The sequence below is a fragment of the Cyprinodon tularosa genome, unplaced genomic scaffold, assembly GCF_016077235.1.
Source record: "Cyprinodon tularosa strain WSP-4 unplaced genomic scaffold, ASM1607723v1 ctg145, whole genome shotgun sequence".
NCBI lineage: Eukaryota > Metazoa > Chordata > Actinopteri > Cyprinodontiformes > Cyprinodontidae > Cyprinodon > Cyprinodon tularosa.
The window spans coordinates 906,384-926,312 of record NW_024038276.1 but is presented as its reverse complement, the minus strand read 5'-3'; the positions used below and the strand labels follow the sequence as shown (position 1 = coordinate 926,312).

The 19,929-nt window shown below is 35.5% G+C and overlaps 1 protein-coding gene across 1 annotated transcript in view; it reads left to right on the top strand.

The window, feature by feature from the left end:
* The window catches only part of LOC119779308 (MAGUK p55 subfamily member 7-like), a 31,488-nt gene extending 16,762 nt beyond the window's left edge, over positions 1–14,726 (top strand). Inside the window, exons 10-19 of the mRNA XM_038278908.1 lie at positions 61–257; positions 346–404; positions 551–562; positions 810–863; positions 4,425–4,598; positions 6,291–6,371; positions 6,474–6,567; positions 6,670–6,778; positions 9,925–10,065; positions 14,496–14,726. Of these exons, the coding sequence (XP_038134836.1) occupies positions 61–257; positions 346–404; positions 551–562; positions 810–863; positions 4,425–4,598; positions 6,291–6,371; positions 6,474–6,567; positions 6,670–6,778; positions 9,925–10,065; positions 14,496–14,726 (1,152 nt within the window). The remainder of the gene's footprint in view (positions 1–60; positions 258–345; positions 405–550; positions 563–809; positions 864–4,424; positions 4,599–6,290; positions 6,372–6,473; positions 6,568–6,669; positions 6,779–9,924; positions 10,066–14,495) is intronic.
* Positions 14,727–19,929: the final 5,203 nt, after the last annotated feature.

The following is a 19,929-nucleotide window of genomic DNA, read 5'->3' as shown; positions in this document are numbered from 1 at the left end:
GATTTTTCACTTCTCATATTTTTTTTTTTAAGATAAGAAAATGTGTTTCTTATTCATCAGTTGTTTGTTAGGGCTCTGTTTGACTATGATCCCACGGAGGATCCCACCATCCCCTGTAAGGAGGCAGCAGTGGCCTTTAAAAGAGGTGACGTCCTCCAGGTTGTCAGCACGGACGATGATACCTGGTGGCAGGCCTGTCGCCTTGGAGACGGCAGCAGTCGAGCAGGCCTCATCCCTTCGAAGCAGCTGCATGAAAGGTGATCTTTCCATACAGCCACCCACTCTTAGTTAAGGAAAAATTCAGACAATTTATAATTATTTTGTCCAACTTTTTAACCTCTGCAGAAGAGTTGCATTGCAACGACCCAGAGCCCTGTTCAAGAATCTTCAAACCAAGCCAGCAGGTGATCAGTGTCATTTATAGACATTCCAATAAACCTTTTGGACGATGAGAAGTTTAACTGATTGGAAGATGGTCCTATGGAAGGTTGGCTTGGCTGCCCTTCCCACTCATACTGACTTTCTCTGTTTTGCTCTACATGCTCCACAGATGACAGTGAAGGTACTGGCAGTTCACTTTTCCTTCTTTTTTATAAGTTTTCCTTCAGCAAAACCCCAGTTTAAACAGATTTGTATGTTAATTCACGTTTTAAAATGATCTACTGTATCAAAGGCTAATCTAGCTTTCTCAAGCCATAAACAAATAGCCGAAATTTAATGTTTTAATTTTTTTTAAATATTTTTGTAGCTACATAACTTTTTTTCCCCTTTTTTTTGTTTTTTTACACATCTCCCTTTTTCTCCTTCAGTGTTTCCAGTCACAGAGGATGTGGACTATGGAGCTATAACAGGAATTCACATTGGTGAGACGATGGACAATCAAAGCCAAATTATCCCTACCTGGGGACATTTTTTCTTCTACAATGAAGATGTAAAACATATTACAACTTAGCAAATGAGTGTAGAGAGGATACGGAAATATAAAGATGACATTTTGATGAAAATGTTGTAGCTATGACATTTCAGGGTCAACTTTAATGCACTGCAAAAACCATCTAGAAATAGGTTTTAGAAATTCTTAAATTAAGTGTATTTACCCTTAATTTGAGTAGGTAAATAAGATGATTTGCCAATGGAATTAATATTTTACCACTAAAATAAGATAACTAGATAATATGCACTTGAAATAAGACTTTGTTGTTGTTTTTTTTCTTATTTTAAGTGTAAATTGTCGTGTTCCATTGGCAAAGTGTCTCAACTACCTCCTAAATTCAAGAAAAAATGCACTTAATTTAAGCAAAAATTACTTATTTAGATTTCCAGTTTTTGCAGTGTAAATAGTTCCCAAAACGTTGCTTTAATAAGTGTCCCCAGCATGATGCTGCCATCACAGTTTTAAATTTGGGGCTGAGGTGCTTTAAGGTCTTTAGACTTAAAAAAACAATATTTTTTTTCTATGTCTTAGAGGTTTATGCTTGTTCATCAATAAACCCAATGATACATTTTCTTCTTGGGCCTTGTTGCTAAGGTAGTTGCCTTTAAGCAAATGATTACAAAGGGTGGTGACAAGCTAAGAAGGTAAGGTCTTATTGGAATGGATCCATTGGCATAATAAACTAAGTACAGTACTTGCTCAGAGGCGCCAGGGCATCTAAAATAAACATTTAACAGCAATTTCTTCTTTGCATTTTTTTGCATGCATAATGAATTAACATAAATAAAATAACAAAATCACACACTTGTATGATAAAATTGTGCATTTTTACATCAATATAGCTTTAATTTACAAGTTATAGAGCATTCTTATTTTTTTCTTACGACTACATTTTTTAAGAGCAGCACAAGGACACAACCCATATGTACAGTATTAAAGAGCGTGGTATTATTTGTGTTTAGTTACAGGAATTGTCTCAATAATATATAAGACAGCATCATTTACAGTCACTTAGCTCCTCTAACTGGTGTCTGTCTAAGTCTTTAAGCACTTTGTGACGGAGAATAAAACTCAAATCCGGCCATTTTAGCAGAGAATACTTATTCTCTGTACATGGCATGGAGTTAAATTTAGTGAAAGAAGACTTGGCGTTGAGACATAATGGTGGTTAACATCATGAGGGAGAACGAACCTGGCTAGAGGAGCCAAACCACGGCCGCGTTATAGAAGCTGGATGTCAGACAGAACACCAGCAAAGCGTGACAGGCTGAGATGTGTCTTCTCTGAGACATGGCTCATGTTTTGCTAAACACCAGAGCTTTGATCTCAGGGTTGATGGTTTCAGAAATAGATGGCCCTTACAGTCTGCCATTCAGTCAGTCCTCATCGTTAGAATTGAGCTGTATAATTTTTCAATTTCTTAATTGGCACCCAAACAGAATCAAAATGTTAAAAGAATTATTGTTACAGAGCCAGAAATGAGCAAGCCTTAAAGTAATGCAATGATTCAAAGGAAATAACTATAATATTGTTTTAAAATCTGTGAAATTTCAGCAAAACTAAACTGTTGAACAGGCTGTGATAAATAGAAAAGGTTGTTCATAAACAAAATGTAGATCAAATAAAATCTAATACCTTTTATGAAACAAAAAAACACACTTCATTCTTTTTTGCACTAAATAACCTGAAAGTTGTACTTACTGTGATGCTACAGTGCTGTGATGCTACAGTGCAACCAGTCATATAAAGATTAGTTACTATTGAAATGCAAATAATTGTGTGGGAATACATATATATGAAACAACATTGGTTCTGTCAGATGTTTAATGGTTTCAGTTCAATGGGCTTTTATGTTGAGGTCAGTTTTTTATGTATCCCTGCCTAAAGAGGGTTGCATGAAACCCAAGGTCATTTTTAGCTCTGTTCTGTATCATCATACCAAGAAGGTGCTTTGTTTTTTCGTCCTGACAAGGAGCTTTTCTGCACTGTGTTTGCATATCCTCTCCATGCATTTGTGGATTATTTCCAAGCATCAAAGATATTTGATGAACTACTCCACTAGGTGGCTTTTTTTTATATAAGCGTGTGCAATTATTTTGTTGTTTGTCCTGATTGTTTCCCTTGTAGGACCAAGGCTACAAGTAAACTTGACAACTTTGTTGCTATTTTTATTTTATCAACTCATCTGCTAATAATAGTTAAAAATCAAAAGTTTTGAAACCATTAATCAATTGATCTTTAAAAAAAGTCTACCAACTTTAGCTTCTTTTGGTGAAACTTAGGGATTTATTTCAAAGCATCTATCATTCTCATTCGTCCCCCCTCCTCCTAATGCACATCCAGTGCTGCTGTGGTGTCCTGCCCTCACAACTGACCCTGTTGTTATAGAGTCCCTTCCATAATTAGGAGATGTTTACATTGTTCTTTTCAGAACAAGACCAGTTAAAATTGTTTTCCGCTGTTGCAATAATTTTTTTTTCTGTCATTTTTATTGGTCCATTTGAATAGTCAATGTGAAAAAAATGCTCCTGTTGTACAAGCTTTAAAACTGAACCGAAAAATAAGATAAAATAGGTTATTCTACAATGCATCAGCATCTAATCAAATCTAAGCTAAAATAGTAATCATCCAAATTGGGTACTTACATCATATGGAAACTTCCATTGACTTTTAGCCATTAGCATCTTTCTTTAATAGAGATTTTGCAGCAGTGCATCATATTGCCTTATTTCATTGTTATTCTCAGTCTAAATGCATCTAGTAGTTTGCCTGTGGTTTATTATGGTAGACATTTCAGAAATTGAAATATAATGCTTAAAACTGTAATCATAACACTGTTTTTCATGGGCTTTGCATCCATATTAAATTTCCTTTGTGCTGATTTGAAGCCCCTGACATGACAGGACGTTCACCTGCAGAGAACTATCTAGTTGATTTTTTAATCCAAAAATCCAGCAACAAGTAAAATACACAATAAACTACACTATAAAAATAAAAGATAAGATAATTGTGTGATATATATATATATATATATATATATGAAGGACAACTGTAATTTTGCTCAGAGCTTCTGATAAAAGCTATGAAATGAATAAATAATGTTTTTGCATGTTATATATTTTATATTTTTAATCAACATCCATTTTATATATAGTGCAGCAACATGGCAAATGATGTGGTGCACAAAGAGTTTATAGCTATTGCTAATCCTCAACTTCAGTCCCTGGTTGGAGTGTTCTAAAACCTACAAAATAAGCTCTATTCTTCAATCGTTTTTCCTTTTTTCTCCGTACGATAACTCAACTACAGGTGAATGTTTAACCCATATGGAATGGTCTACTTATTCCAACATCAAACAAATACAAATAAGAATTGTGGTTTTGTCAAAAAAAAGAAAATGCATGACTTATAGTGGTATAGCAAGTTTTAGATAAAAAAAAGTTTCAAACACTTCATTGTTTAATGATTATTGTCTGTTTTGTCGACCCAGCTGGTCTGAGGAGGAGTTTCCGACTCGGACGAAAAAGCAGCAGATCCAGGAAAACTACTCAGTTACGGAGGTGGAACTCTGAGGTACACGGTGCCATCTGTCCTCCTACTTATATAGAGGTGGTGCCCTACCATAAGGAGCCAAATGACAGACACAGACTCATTGTGCTGGTTGGTATGTAAAAAAAAGTTTAAAATGCATCTAAATTCAAAGTCTGGATTTTTTTACCTGATGTGCACAAGTGTTCCGATAAATTAATCCAGTGAAACTCAAAGCAAAAATGTAGCAATTGTTGAGTTATGTGTAAAAAAAATAAATGGTGCTGTGCTCAATTGAATTCTGCCTTATATCAATCCACTGCTTTTATGGCAACGTGAGAACACAAAACACCTTCATCCTATTTATTTAAACAAAGAATAGAAAAATACAGAATCTGTGGTTGATCAAAAGAAAATGTTATGTCTTGATGAAGATTTATGTCCCCACTTTTGATTTGAAAAAATAATCCTTTCCCATCATAACCACATAAACAGTGTCAGAAATCTTCCAGTTAAAATATATCGTCTTCACTCAACTAATGCAGAGGTCCAACCCCACATTCACTTCTCTGCCAATCCTGCAGGTCTGCTCTGTGTATTTTTGAGCTCTATCTCCCCACTGGGAATTCCAGACTGAGCCCCGCCAGAGGTCTTTTTAATGTTATAATAGGATACAACTGAAGGTCATAGAAGGACTGAGGGGAATGGAAGAGGGAAGAAATGTGGGGAAGTGATAAAAAAAGGCATACAGGGAGGTTAAAAAAAAAAAGACAAAGAACCGAAGAGATGCAAAAGCAGGGTCATGTAGAGAAGAGATAAAAGATAGCTGAATGGGAGGAAAGAGACAAATGCTTGTGAATAAGATCCCTCATGATGTCAGCCAGGTGGTTTATCATCATATTGGCGTGCTTAAAACCGCTTGGATTTGGATATAGACTCCTTTAATTGAGCTGGTGCCTACCTCGACTTCTGGTTCTGTTTTTACTGCCGGCTGCAAAGGATCCTCATTGACAGTAGACATCATTAGGTCATCATTAGGAAAATATAGGTCACTGGTAATAAACGTTTTAGACAGGAAAAAGCTAAAGCTATAGGATTATTAATCCAGAACCAGATGGACGAGTTCTACCCACATTGAAAGCCCTTATTGTTTGCATTGCTTGCACATTTCATTCTAAACTAAAGACCCATTTACCCTCGGACAGCCGATGCAAGTAATGCCCCACATATCATGTAACCCTTGAAAAGAAATTAAGAACGGAAAGAAATCATCCAGTGAGCCTGATGATACTCCTCTGCAGATTTTCAGAGCAGCTGTGGAGCACATCAGCACTGAAAGGGTAGCAAGTCCATAAACTAGATATTTGGTCATGTATCAAACTCATGCAGTCCAGTGATGGAAAAGGCAGGTATGACAGGAATCCTGCTTTAAGGCTGCTCCCCATTAGAGACTGATGCAATCTGGCTCTGCATCAGTCCCAGCTGCTACAATACTGAACGAACATGTGGACAAATGTGTGCGCTCCTACATTATTGTGACACTGATACTGCATGGGTTTACAGATGGTACATTTAGAGAGAATGATATGGTTTTTCCAGAGAGTGTAGGAGCATTAGGCCTTGAACAGACAGTAGGCTGTTTGAGCAGCATTGTTAGAATGAAATCAGAGCTTCGTCTGTCTGATTTTCATTTAGTTTCTAATTCTCTGATGACAAAGACAGATGTGTCATTTGCTGTTGGGCTCGTCTCATGAAAAGCATCAGTACACTGTAATATTCAGAATTAAAACCCACATTCTGGGTGCTGTGTTTTGATCCGTGCCTCGAGGGCCCAGCGGAGTTGGCGTGAGCGAACTGAAGAGGAGGCTGGTGATTTCTGACCCGGACCGCTATGGCGTCAGTGTGCCGTGTAAGTTGCACATCTTGAGGTTTCATTACTTTTGAATTTTATAGCAGCACACTAGAACATTTCTTCTTTTTGCAAACATGAGGAGGCGTTTCATTTTTTCAGACACAACACGGGAGAAGAAGAGTAAAGAGAGAGAAGGGGTGGATTATCATTTTGTTACAGTTCAGGCGTTTGAAGAGCTCATTCTCAATCACAGGTGTGGAATAAATAGTCCTGTTTTAAATCTGTTTGATTATCTATGTTCATCCATTCAAAGCCATCTTTCCCTGCTTTCTCCTTCCCTCACTGTACCTGTAAGGTTTGTGGAGTATGGACATTACAGAGGTAACTACTATGGGTCAAATCTGGACTCTGTCCAGAGAGTGATGGCTGAGGGAAAAGTGTGCCTCCTTGATGTGCACCCAAGTGTAAGCATGACATTTACAAGATGATTTCTTGTTTATATTCACAGTTTTATTAATAATCAGTTACAATGCATTGCAAAGCATTCGCACCACTTGGACTATTTCTCATTTTATAACATCACAATCAGGTTTGTTAAAGAACATTAATGAACCAACAGCACAATAAAAAAACAATTATTGCATCAGGCCAGAACAGTTCAATTCTGCATTTATAGTGTAATACAAGCCATTCAGGGGCCAGAAAAATAAAAGCTACTTTGCTCACAACTGACCAAAAGTGATATTTCTGGTCAGCATCAAAAATGTTCTTTTGGGGAAAAACTAGAACCCTGGTCACATCATTTTCCTTGTCAAACATTGAGATAGCAGCATTATGCTGTGGGAATGTATTTCCTCCACAGGTGTCAAGTAACGAAGTACAAATACTTCGTTACTGTACTTAAGTACACTTTTTAGGTATCTATACTTTACTCCATTACTTATTTTTCCTCCTACTTTTGACTTCTACTCATTACATTTTCACACAAGTATCTTTACTTTCTATTCCTTACATTTTTAAAACAATCGTTACTCGTTACTCTTGGCTTCGGTTTAAAGCACAGGTCACGGATTAGCGGACTGCGATGTTATGAACAACATTAAATCCAAAGATTTTGTCCGAGGTAAAGCTGATTTATTTGTTGTAGTCTCTTGTTATTCACACACAACTATAAACAGCGATTATCCGACGTGGGTTTTAAAACTGCAAAGCTTTGTCTTCAGCTGAAAATCAAACGCGCATACACAGACCAGTGTGACGCATTCGCGAGCGTCAGACAGCTATGGTGCATTCGGGAGCATGGGACATTTCATACTTACAAGGAAAGAGACAAAAACGGAACGTAACTCATACAATAATGTATTTATTCAGAAACAGTGTGGCTTTCTTACAATACTGAATGCTCTATAACTGTGTTTCTGTTATTTTTTGATTATTCACATCTGCTAGCTTTTTATTCTAAAAAATCTATAATATTACAGCAGCAAACTATCAGAGTTTTTCAAAAGCCTGTTTAAAAGCTCCAAATGAGGCTTCTGATCGTACAGCGACAATTGCGCTGTCATTGTTTTACAGGGCAGAATTTGCATTTGCTGAATCTGGTCTTTTAACTAGTGATGGATATACAGGAATACAGTCATACAAGTGTAAACTCCTCTCAGATAGAACAGGATGCAATATTTGGCAATTTCTATTTTTATTTTTTCATCTTTTTTTTTTTTTAATTCAGTGTAACATGAATGCATAAATACGTCATTTTATTTGAGTGTTAAATTCTGTTTAAAGTAACAGATCATTAAAAATGTCTCCTGACATTTACTGGTTGATTTTCTTTATTCGGACCCCACTGATTTTTTATTAGTTACCTGTGGTTTAATGTTTCTAAATATATATTTCACGTCATGTGCGCCATCCAATGCAGATCATTGGCTCCATCCACATCTAGTGAAAACTAGTGTAATTGGATGAGTCGTATAACGCAAACACTCATTGGTTAGTTCATCAGAAGCAAGCAGGTGTTCTTCAAACTGTAAACGTGAATTGTCTATGCCATGCTACAATGTCGGATTCAGAAAAACATGTCTAAATGTCTGAAAGGTCGGACACAGGTGAGAGCGTATCGGGAGATGGAGACAGAGACCAACAAGACCTCCCTCATCCTTGGCCCTATCTCAAAGAATTTTTTGAAATAGACAAAAATTGAGCTTTTAATTCATATAGTGGCATCTGGCGTTTTTCTAAGGTTACTTTATACTTTTATACTTTAAGTAGTTTCTGGAGCACTTACTTTTTCACTTTTACTTGAGTAAAGAGGTCAAGTTGATACTTCAACTTTTACCAGAGTGTTTTTAAACTGCAGTATCTATACTTCTACTTAAGTAACAAATGTGTGTACTTTTGACACCACTGATTTCCTCAACAGAGATTGGGAAGCTGGTTGGAACTGATTGGAAGGTGGTTGTAAATCTGGCAAAACAGTGACTAAACATACAGCAGAAAACGGTTTCACTGAGATCTAAAACGTGTTAAGTGCTACCTATGCAAACATCTTTCACATACTCAAATAATATTGCTGCAGGTAAAGTTCACTTTGTCCAAATATATTATAAAAAGCAAAAAACATCTCCATATCAACTTCTAGTTGGTTTAGAAATTGGATTCATTTTTCTTTTCACTTTTAATTTCAATGTAAAAGAAGTTTGTTGAAAAAACTGAAAATGGTCCTCTTGAATAAGAAAGCTGCAGGTTTCTTACCGGCCCTGATCTGAAAATCTAATATGGCTTCCTGTGTTTATGGAGTGAGAAATATTGAGGTAAAACAAGACAAACAAAACACAAAATGTATTTTCTTATTCTTCTAGCATGTAATATCTCATTCATTCTTTCATGCAAACATTGCTTTATATTCTACATCATGAACTTGTTGACAGTGTATAAAGTACAAAACCCAAAGAAATACAGTATCATTAATTTTATAAAATAGTTACAGAGTTTTATGTCACAAGCGATGTCCATCTTTATATTCTATTGTCTTCCAACCTGAATCAAGATGTCTGAAACTCAATATAATAACCACTAAATGCAGGCAAAGTATCACCAGCGGTACTTAAACCACAGTTAGAGAGCCATAGTTTTATAACACAGCATATCCATGTATCACAATGGCCCAGTCAAAGTCCAGACCTAAATTTAACTAAGAATCTTTGACACAACATAAATATTTAAAATCCATTCAAACTGAGTTGGCATACTTTGCAAAGAGAAGCTTGCACATTTTTTTGTTTTTAGATATGCAAAACTAGCAGGTACAGTTGAGCATTAAATCTGTTGGGCCTGACAGCATATCAGTTAATTCAAGGAGCAGTAACTGTTTTGCAATGCATTGTGGGAAATATCATTCTACACTCTGCATAAAAAATATATATTATTCTTTATTTTCCAGGTATATTGTAATTTAGCTACAGAAAAGAGTTAATGGTGGTTTTATTGCTGCACATGCATAATTTTGCATGAGCAATGCATATGGATGCACTTGACGTGAAAAGGTTCCTGACTGAACCAAACTTTTTAATCTTCATCTTGCCCATTTCCTCTTTTCTTTTCACTGCAGAAGATAAAACTTGTTTACACCTCTGAATACAAACCATACATTGTGTTTGTGAAGCCCCCAAGGATTGAGGAGCTTCGCCTCACCAGGCGGAGAGCTAAATTTGTCTGTGAGGAGGATAGTAAACAAGTCAGGATGTTTACAGTAAGTAAATAAGCATATTTTCAGCGTAAGCTTTTAAGATTGGTTTATTGATTTATAGGCTGTGTCTGAACATGAGCCCTAACCCCTATATAAAGCACTGTATTGGGTTTATCCAGGTCAGTAACTTTTTATGGGGTTATGCCATTTTATATCAGTGTCTGAATATCTATTGGATAAAAAAAAAGGGGATTTGAAAGCAGCGTTCAATGATGATCGGTAGAGAAGCGTATATATGTATGTATATATATATATATATATATATATATATATATATATATATATATATATATATATATATATATATATATATATATATATATATATATATATATATATATATATATATATATATATACATATATATATATATATATATATATATATATATATATATATATATATATATATATATATATATATATATATATATATATATATATATATATATATATATATATATAAAACACTTTGGAAGAGTTTTCCTCAAAAAGCATAATGGGATTTGTTTTGGGGCAAGAGAGAACAAACATGGCACAGGCACCAAATAGGGAGCTGGAATCACGTGACAAACGGGGAGGGAAAAGAAGCCGTCAACTGAACGGTCAGTTAACTGAGTTCACTATACAGTCCACTATACAGTCCCTGCTCTATATAGTGAGGGGTTAAGGCAGACGTGGACACACCCATAGAGAACCTATATATGAAATTCTGGGTTTTTTTGTTGACAAGTTGGTGCTCTTTTTATATGGCCACCCCTACTAGATGAGCATATTCTCATTTGGAACATCTTACAGTAACTAATTAATTTATCAGTTTTTAGTATATTAACTATTAAACACAAAACTAATGGTCTTTTAAGAAATATATTTTGAGCATTTTGAAGACAGAAAAAGTTATCAGACTCTGCCATCATCAATTGGTCTTTTGAAAAATAGAACTGAAGAACCACTGCAAAGCCTTAACCCGTTTAGGCAACAAATATATATACATATGGATATAAATTTATTAGCAAGGGCTTCAAAAGATTCTTCACTAATTAATTTGGCATATACAGATATTTCATTTGTTCATTATTCAATTGGTTCAGTGCAATGAGTGTAGACTGACCCTAAATTGGTTTTGGCATCCTTGTTATGAAATAATATTTTTTCCAACGTAATTTAACATAAACCCCAACCCTAGCTGAAAAAAAACATGAATATGGCTTCAAAAGAGATACCAACTGCTAGCACTGTTAGCGAGCCATGTTATTCTGACAGTGCAATATTATTGCACTAGTGCAGTCTCATATTTTATGTCTCTTTTACTTTTTCTGTCTCTAACAGTGTAGACATTTTTTGCTACATTAAAAGTATAGAAATTGAGCAGACTTCTTTAACAGTTTTGCTAACAGGTGTTGCTGCCCATTCAGACATAAGTAAGTATAGGTAAGCATTTATTAACCAGTTTGGTCACCACAGTGGGGCAATTTTAAGAATAGCTTCCATTCTCCTGCCCAAGTCTCAAGTCTTTTGCAGCCTCTAAGAAGTTCTCTTTCAGGCTTACTCTGTATTTAGCTGGATTAACTTTCCAAAAACTCAGTCCAGCTTCCTTGTCCCTTTGGAACAAAAATATCCACTCATCATGTAGGAAGTCAGGTGCTTGCTTCACAGCTTGTGAAGCAAGGGCAGTGTGGCCTTAAAAATCAGAAACACATACTGTTTTAACCCAGTAATTTTCTCCTTAGAGACATTTAAGACAGAGCAGAGGTTAGGGTTACTATGTGGGTGGTTTCCTTGGTACTTGGCTGTTTGCCTAAATAAAGGTTTGCACTAAGCGTGCTACGGTTTAAGGCAATAACCGAAGCACATTATGGTTCAGTTTATTAAAACCTATTTTGTTGTTTTGTTCTGTTTTCAAACACAAGCCCACTCTTTTTAGGGGATGCATGCATTTATAAAGGAAAATAATGTGGGGTTTTTCTAACTGCTTTATGACCTCACATTTACTGATGGACCCTGTTTGTCCTTGTGGGCCTTATTAAGAAAGTGAAGTTAAACATGTGTGATGCTGCATGGCTTTGGTTCTTTTCCAAGAATCAAAACCTTCAAAGAGTTCAGGCCAATCCAAAGAGTCTGCTTTCAACTGGAACCACATCTGGCTTAAAAACATTTCTTATCCTTTACTCTGAGCATGTAACTATGTGGTCTGCCGGTGCAGTTTCAGCTACATGGTTCTTTATCCTTCTATTTTTCAAATTTGCAGTTTGTTCTAAAATACAGTTGTGCTTGAAAGTTTACATTAAAGGAAATTTAATTTGCACACTGCTCTATTTGCACTACCTTGTAAGATGCTATTTTACTTTTTATGTTTTTTATCCATATTTTTATCCTAAGTGTATATATTAGTCTATTTTTTGCATGCCTTATACCCACAGTGTTTTTAGATATTTTTTATAATTTTATTTACCTATTATATATTATATGTTTCATGTTGCACGATTGTACCATTAAAAAATCCTAGTTTGTGAACTCCTTCACTAACAATGGCAATAAACCTGATTCTGATTCTGATTCTGATTATAAATTCATACAAGTTATTCAAATGACATAAAACGGGGGAGTGGCGGCCTAGTGGTTAGTGGAATCCAGAGGTTCTGAGTTCAAGCTTCACTCCGAAGGCTTCCACTTTGGCTCCCTGAGCATTGACCCTTAACTCCACACTGCTCACCGGGCGCCGCACAATGGCAGCACACTACTCCCCAAGGGGATATCCCCAAATGTTAAATGTGAAAAAAAAGAAAATTCAAAAAGGTAATAACTTAAAATGTACTTAATGTTTAGAATTTTTTCATTTACAAATTGTTCTAAAACACACACACACACACATATATATATATATATATATATATATATATATATATATATATATATATATATATATATATGTGTGTGTGTGTGTGTGTGTGTGTGTGTGTGTGTGTGTGTGTGTGTGTGTGTGTGTGTGTGTATTGGCAATTGCCAAACAACAACAACAAAAATAGGAGCAAACTGCTGTGACACTTGGTATTAATTAAATTATAAAAAAGGTATATTTACCTTGAAATAAGTAATAAGTGTATTTTCCCTTGATTTGAGCAGACATGTAGGACAATTTGCCAATAGAATAACATGATGTATGTTTTGAACTAGAAAAAAAACAAATCCATTTCAGGTGCATAACACTGTTTTTTGTTTAAAGGGAGAAAATACTCATTCCAGTGGCAGATCATCTTATTTATCTGTTTAAATTAAAGGCAATTAAACTTATTCTAAACCATTTACTTATTTTTAGACATGTATTTTTAGATCACTTTTTGCAGTATGCTAATAAAATACACCTGACTAGTTGATCATAAGCAACTGTGAGCACCTCTGTAAAAGCAGTTGTTTTAGTGGGTGGCTGATGTGGGCCATTCAGGTGTGTTTTAACACAAGACGAAGATTGAAATTCATTAGCAATTAAACAAGAGCTGAAACAATTAACTGGATTAATCACGATTATTCGAATATTGCAATAATCGTCATCTAATTTAGCAATTGATTAATCGTTAAATGGTGTATAGAAACCCTAAAACATGCCTTTAGCTGACAGAGTGACTCACTTAGAACCGTAATTATATCAGAATTGTAAAAAAAAATATATAAATATATATTAATATATATTTTGCATTAAAGATTTAAAAAAAAATATTTACCCTGGTTTAATTTCGTAAAAAAATCTTTAAGGAACCGTTTGCGATACAAATGTTAATCGATTAATCGCAAAAATTATCACCAGATTAATCGATTTGCAAAATAATCGTTAGTTGCGGCTCTAAATTAAACCCAACATTTAAGAAAGTGTCCAGTCTTTAAAGAATAAGAATTTCTAGCATTCACCTATGGATGGAACATGCAATGATTTCAAAAAGAAAAAAAAAGGGAAGTGTTATCCCGGCTACACCCTTAGATTTAAGTTTGGGACAAACGTGTGTGGGGGGGTTATCAGGAGGAGGCTTTGTGTCTCCAAATACAGAGATACCGTATACATTATAAAGATTTGGCAACCTAAACAGAGCACAAATCAAGAAATAGTGAACGGCTTGTTCCCCGACACCAGCTACCTTGCAGTCATTGAGTAAACTTTGAAACCTGTGGTCATCTGTAAAACAGCAGCAGCCTGATCCAATCTGGGTTATGCAAGCAAAGAAGTCATGATGTAAAGAAGAGTTTGCCCAAATTAAACTGAAATGATACATCAAAAAAGCCAGATAAAATTATTTAAGTAATTTCCAATAAAGATGTTTCTGCTAATCAGTGCTTTTAAATAAACTACGTTTATGTATAATAAGCAATAATACTGCATTATCTAACTTTAAGGAAATTTCTCTTAGATGCAAACATTTTTTTTTCTTTTTTCTGGGTTCACAGGAGGAGGATTTTGAGGAGATGATTGACCTGGCTGAACTGTTGCTCAGTCAGTATGGTGACCTGTTTGATAATGTAATTATCAATGGAGATATTGCTGTTGCATTCAGAGAGCTGAAAGCAGACATCGAGAAGATAGATGCGGCAGAAGTCCAGTGGGTTCCTGCAGCATGGATGCGCTCCACACCAACCAAAGCCTGCAGAAGCTGCAGCAGTTTGACTGGCTGGATTTGAACGGGGATCACTTACAGTCAAACCAAATATTCCTTAGAGCTCGTTTCACACAGTCTCTTTGGAAGTGATGAACACTTACTTCCTGCGTGTATAAGTGTTACATTTAGGTTTATAACATTTAGATATTAATTTTTGCTATTTTCATTATTTTCATTAGTTTTCATGATTCCCAGCCTCTTGAGATTTTTTTTTCACCATCTAGTTTGATTGAATCCATCTCCCTTTCCTCTTAATGCTTTCTCCATTTGTCTCAGACTTAGTTTCTCTACTGGCATTTAACTGACACAACTGTAATTTGCCGAACGAGGGAAAAAAAACAAAAATGGCCCTGTAAGGAGTTTGTGGCTGGGTGTCATCCTTTGCTGCCAAGTTGCAAACATCCGCAGGGAATTATTTTGACAGCTGCTGCACTTCAATTAACTTTAATGTACTCCAGTGAAACATTAGAAGCAGACATCGAGGCTTTTTGCCAACTGTGTTCTGCATAAAACATACACAAACATGAAAACAATCCTTGGCCAGAGCAAAAAAAAAACATTCAGTACCTTATGGAGGTATTCATGCTTGAACTTTGTCATATTGCTTCAGTGTATAAATGCCTTTTGCTACATTTACAGCAGTAGGAATTTGAGGCATGTATACATTTTACGAATCTAGAAACCAAACTATTTAGTGGGTTTTCTGGCAAAGTTTGTGTAAGGCCACTCAGACTAAATTTAGAGCATTTGTTGACAACAGATTTTCATATTTGAACACTGATTCTTAGTCAAATGTAGGACTGCACTGGAAAAAAATCGAAATCTAGATAAGTCATTTTTTCTTAAAATAAGTGTATTTGTTCTTGGATTGAGGAGGTAAAAGAGACATTTTGCCAATGGAACAAGACAATTTACATCTAAAATAAGAAAACAAAACTGCAATGTCTTATTTCAAGTGCATTTTGTCTAATTATCTTTAGTAAAAGAGTAAAAACACTCATTCCATTGGCAAATCATCTCATTTACGTAGTCAAATTAAGGGTAAATACACTTAATTTAAGAAATTTTTTACTTATTTCTATATAGTTTTTTCAGTGTGGACTTTGACTAAGCTGTTCTAACCCTTGAAAAGGCTTTAATCTGAATTAATTTAGCCCTTTTACATAGACCAATGATAATTTACATTTTTTAAATGTTACAGATTTGTAAGATCCCACTGTTAGAAAACCTAAATTAAAGTACATTTTCAATTTGTAATATCATCAGCAAATATAGAAATAAGAGTCAAAACGATGAGTTAACATAAAATCCACTGCATTTGGTGCCAAGTGCAAACAGTTAATCATAACTTGTGAATAAGGCATAAAATTGTGTATATATATATATATATATATTCTAGCCGGTACCTTTCAATCTCGTGCACTAACTCAGGCTCCTTCCCCACCAGAGAGTTGATATTCCATGTCCCAAGAGTCAGCTTCAGCCGATGATCAGAAGGCCAAGGTCTCCGCCCTCGTTCTATCACACATTGCACCTGACCCCTTTGGCCCATCCTACAGGTGGTGAGCCCATTGGAAGGGGGACTCTTGTTTCCTCTTCGGGTTGTGCCCTGCCAGGCTCCATGAGTAAAAGCTCGGCCACCAGGCTTGCCAATGTGTCCCACCTCCAGGCGCGGCTCCAGATTGGGGCCCAGATGACCCATGTCCAGGCGAGAGAACACTAGGTCCATTTGTCTTACTCATCATAAGACGTATTTAGGCTGCTCTTTGTCTGGTCCCATAGGACCTGTCTGCCTTGAGTGACCCTATTAGGGGCATAAAGCCCCCAGACCCCATAGTTCCTAAGGTCAGTGGGAGACTCAAACCCCTCCATAAGGTGGCAGTCATTTTTGAAAAATGACTATTTGAATTCTCAGGAAATTCAAATTGTCTGACATGGAAAATTGGGGGTTTTCATGAAAAATTAGCAAGAACTGGGGTTTGAGGTTTTTCAGTTGTAATGAATCTGTAGTAGCCTATGTGAATTCCACTTTTGGAAATCAGTAAAAGATAAAAAAGTTGAATTTTTTGAGCTTTACCTGTAAAACAAAAACATGTGTTACAACTACCTGATCCTCCCAAATGCTACGGCCTAAAATCTTTAAATAGTACTTAGTTACAGTCGCATTCCTCTTATATGATGGCGTTAACTTTCTCTTTGCTGCGGTTCTTCTTTCCATTAGGTGTGACAAAGTCTTAATCTGTCTCTTTAATATTTGGTGGAAAGTAGCGCAGTATAACGCAGGGAAATGGTGATAGCTCTTAAGGGACTATAAGGCCATCAAAGTTTTACACAGAAAAATTATAAGCTGTGATAATAGTGACTGTAAAAGTAAAGTGCTGCTGCAGGGAAAATCCTTTTATTTTTGTATAACTGGGTAAACCAGAAAGATTGAGGCAAAGTGTGGAGACCAGGTGCTTTGTTTCTACAATACATTTGAACCGACTTTCAAGACAGCAGTCAGGCTTGTGGCAGGTCTGAAGCCCAGCCTAAAACCAAAACCATGGCAATATAATTTGATCACAGCCCTGAGAATCTGCAGGCGTTCTCTGAGATCATAACAATGCCATTAAAGACACAGCTGTGATCCAACCAAAACGCACCGTGTTATGTTCACTGCACCTACCACATCAAACCTTTTGAAAAATGTACTGTATGATGTCAGCAGCTCTTGGATCATTAAACTCAGTTATGATCTTCTGTTTGAAGAGTGTTGAAATAAACACAAAGAATGTTAAACATTATCCTCATCTTACATGTATGTTAACAGAACCATTGTATGTTGAACCTGAGTTTCTCTAACTCTGCTATGTGTGCCACTTGCAGGAACGCAATCTGTTTAATAGAAAAAATTTGAAACTCACTATGTCAAAGGAAAAATCGAATACAGCACCCAATCTGTGTAGATGTCTTTAAAAGGTTAACCAAAATAAAATAAGTTTAGCATTGTTCAGGGGTACCAGGCAGGTTTGTTTCTGGATAAGGTGTATAATTTTCACACTCCTTTTTCATGGTTTTCTGTTCCTCCTGTTGATTTCAAACTGTTGTCCTATTACTATTCTGGTTTGTTAGTTCTGTATTTTTATTTCATATTTTTGTATTAAAGTTTCTTATTGCATCAAAATAAGCTTCTTTTGAACCTGCATTTTTCCATTTTTAATCAAACAATTACAACAATATATACTACGAGTTATGGACTACTATTTTACCAAATCAAAATTTATTTCAATAATACATAAGCAGTCAATAAAACAATGATTTACTCAGCATGGTGCGGAAACAATAAGCTGATCCAGAATATGAACCAACAAACAGGACTAGAAAAGCAACTACAAGAAGGGAAAAGAGCAGACTGTGATTCTTGAGGAAGCTTAGATTCTTCAGCCTTTACAACAAGATGCTGCTTATCTTCCATAAGTTTGTTGTGGAGAATGTGATCTGCCATCATCTGCTGGGGTGGCAGCGTCAGAGGAGAATACTCAACAAGCCAATAATAATAAGAGGCTTTGTTCCAGTAAGTCCTTAAAAACATCTGAAGATTGTCTTAAAAACATAGATTCTCCATTAAATGAAGAACATTGTGGGTTGGTGTTTTTATCAGACTGTAGTACAACAACTCAAAGTCTTCCAGAGGTGCCAAAAAAGTATTCATGTTTATTACTCAAGTAGAAGTAGAAATCCTCCGGTTCAAATATACTTTTGTAGAAGTTAAGTTTTTACTCAAGTAAAAGTGTAAAAGTAGCATTTTTAAAACTACTTAAAGTATAAAAGTGATGGCAAGGCAAGGCAGCTTTATTTGTATAGCACATTTCAGCAACAGGGCAAATCAAAATGCTTTACATAAAATCAGTTAAAAAAATAAATAAAATACAGAAGAAACAGTTAAAAATAAAAACAGAATAAAACACACAAGAATACAAATTACAGTGCAGTATAAAAGATTAAACAGTAAAGAAATGAATGCCATTTAGAGAAAGGCAACATCAAAAAGAAAGGTCTTCAGCATTGATTTAAAAGAACTGAGAGTAGCAGCGGACCTGCAGGTTTCTGGGAGTTTATTCCAGATGTTAGGGCCATAGTAACTGAAAGCTGCTTCCCCCTGTTTAGTTCTGACCCTAGGAACAGAAAGTAGACCTGTCCCAGATGACCTTAGAGATCTGGGGGGGTCATAGTGTACTAGCAGGTCAGAAATGTATTTTGACCCTAAATCGTTTAGTGATTTATAAACTAGCAAAAGTACTTTGAAATCAATTCTTTGAGACACAGGAAGCCAGTGTAAGGACTTCAGAACTGGAGGGATGTGATCCAGTCTCTTGGTCTTAGTGAGGACTCGAGTAGCAGCGTTCTGAATCAGCTGCAGCTGTCTGATTGATTTTTTTGCGGGAAAAAATGTTAAGGACAGATGCTTTACTGCACTACCTTATTTAAGGACATTTTTTTCCACATTTATAGATGATAATTTCCTTAGATTTAATTTTCTTAGTTCTATAACTAATGGTTACAGTGTCAAATTTAACTTTGCATTATCTTGAAAAATTATTTATTTTGGTATATAGTGAACAACAAGGTGGTGCCACAAAGAAATGGATAAAACAAATTTTCTTGATGGATTTTATTTATTTATTCATTTTAATACCAGCACGCCATAACTAAAATGAGCTCAAATGAAACAAAATTAATTAGTTTATTTTTAAAATGTAAAATGTAAGGATTACAAAGTAGATGAAGAAGGATTAGAAAAAAATTAAGAAGTAAAAAGTTGTCGAAAAAATAATGACTCCAGTAAAGTATAGATAGCGAGGTATTTGTACTTTGTTACTTGTTTCTTAACTCTGATGTCTTCAGTCAGAGGCTACGCTGTAAGAAAAACTGCTACAGGAGATCCACAGTCATCAGCATCTACAAAAAGTTGCGGAAAACTTTCTGTAATATGAGTTACGACAACTTTTTATTTGCCTTTGAGATTAATAAAGTACTTTTGAATTGAGTTGAATAACGAGTTGATTATATGGATCAATTGAGATAGACCTATCTCTGATAAAAGGCCTAAACCTCAATTTGAGGCCTCGATATTTAGGCTTCTAGTAAGCAAAGTCTACAAGTGATATAGAAAGGTCAGGGGAACCCAATGATTAGGCAATATGGTGAAAAAAAAACATGTTTGAGGAACAGTTTCCCCGCCGTGT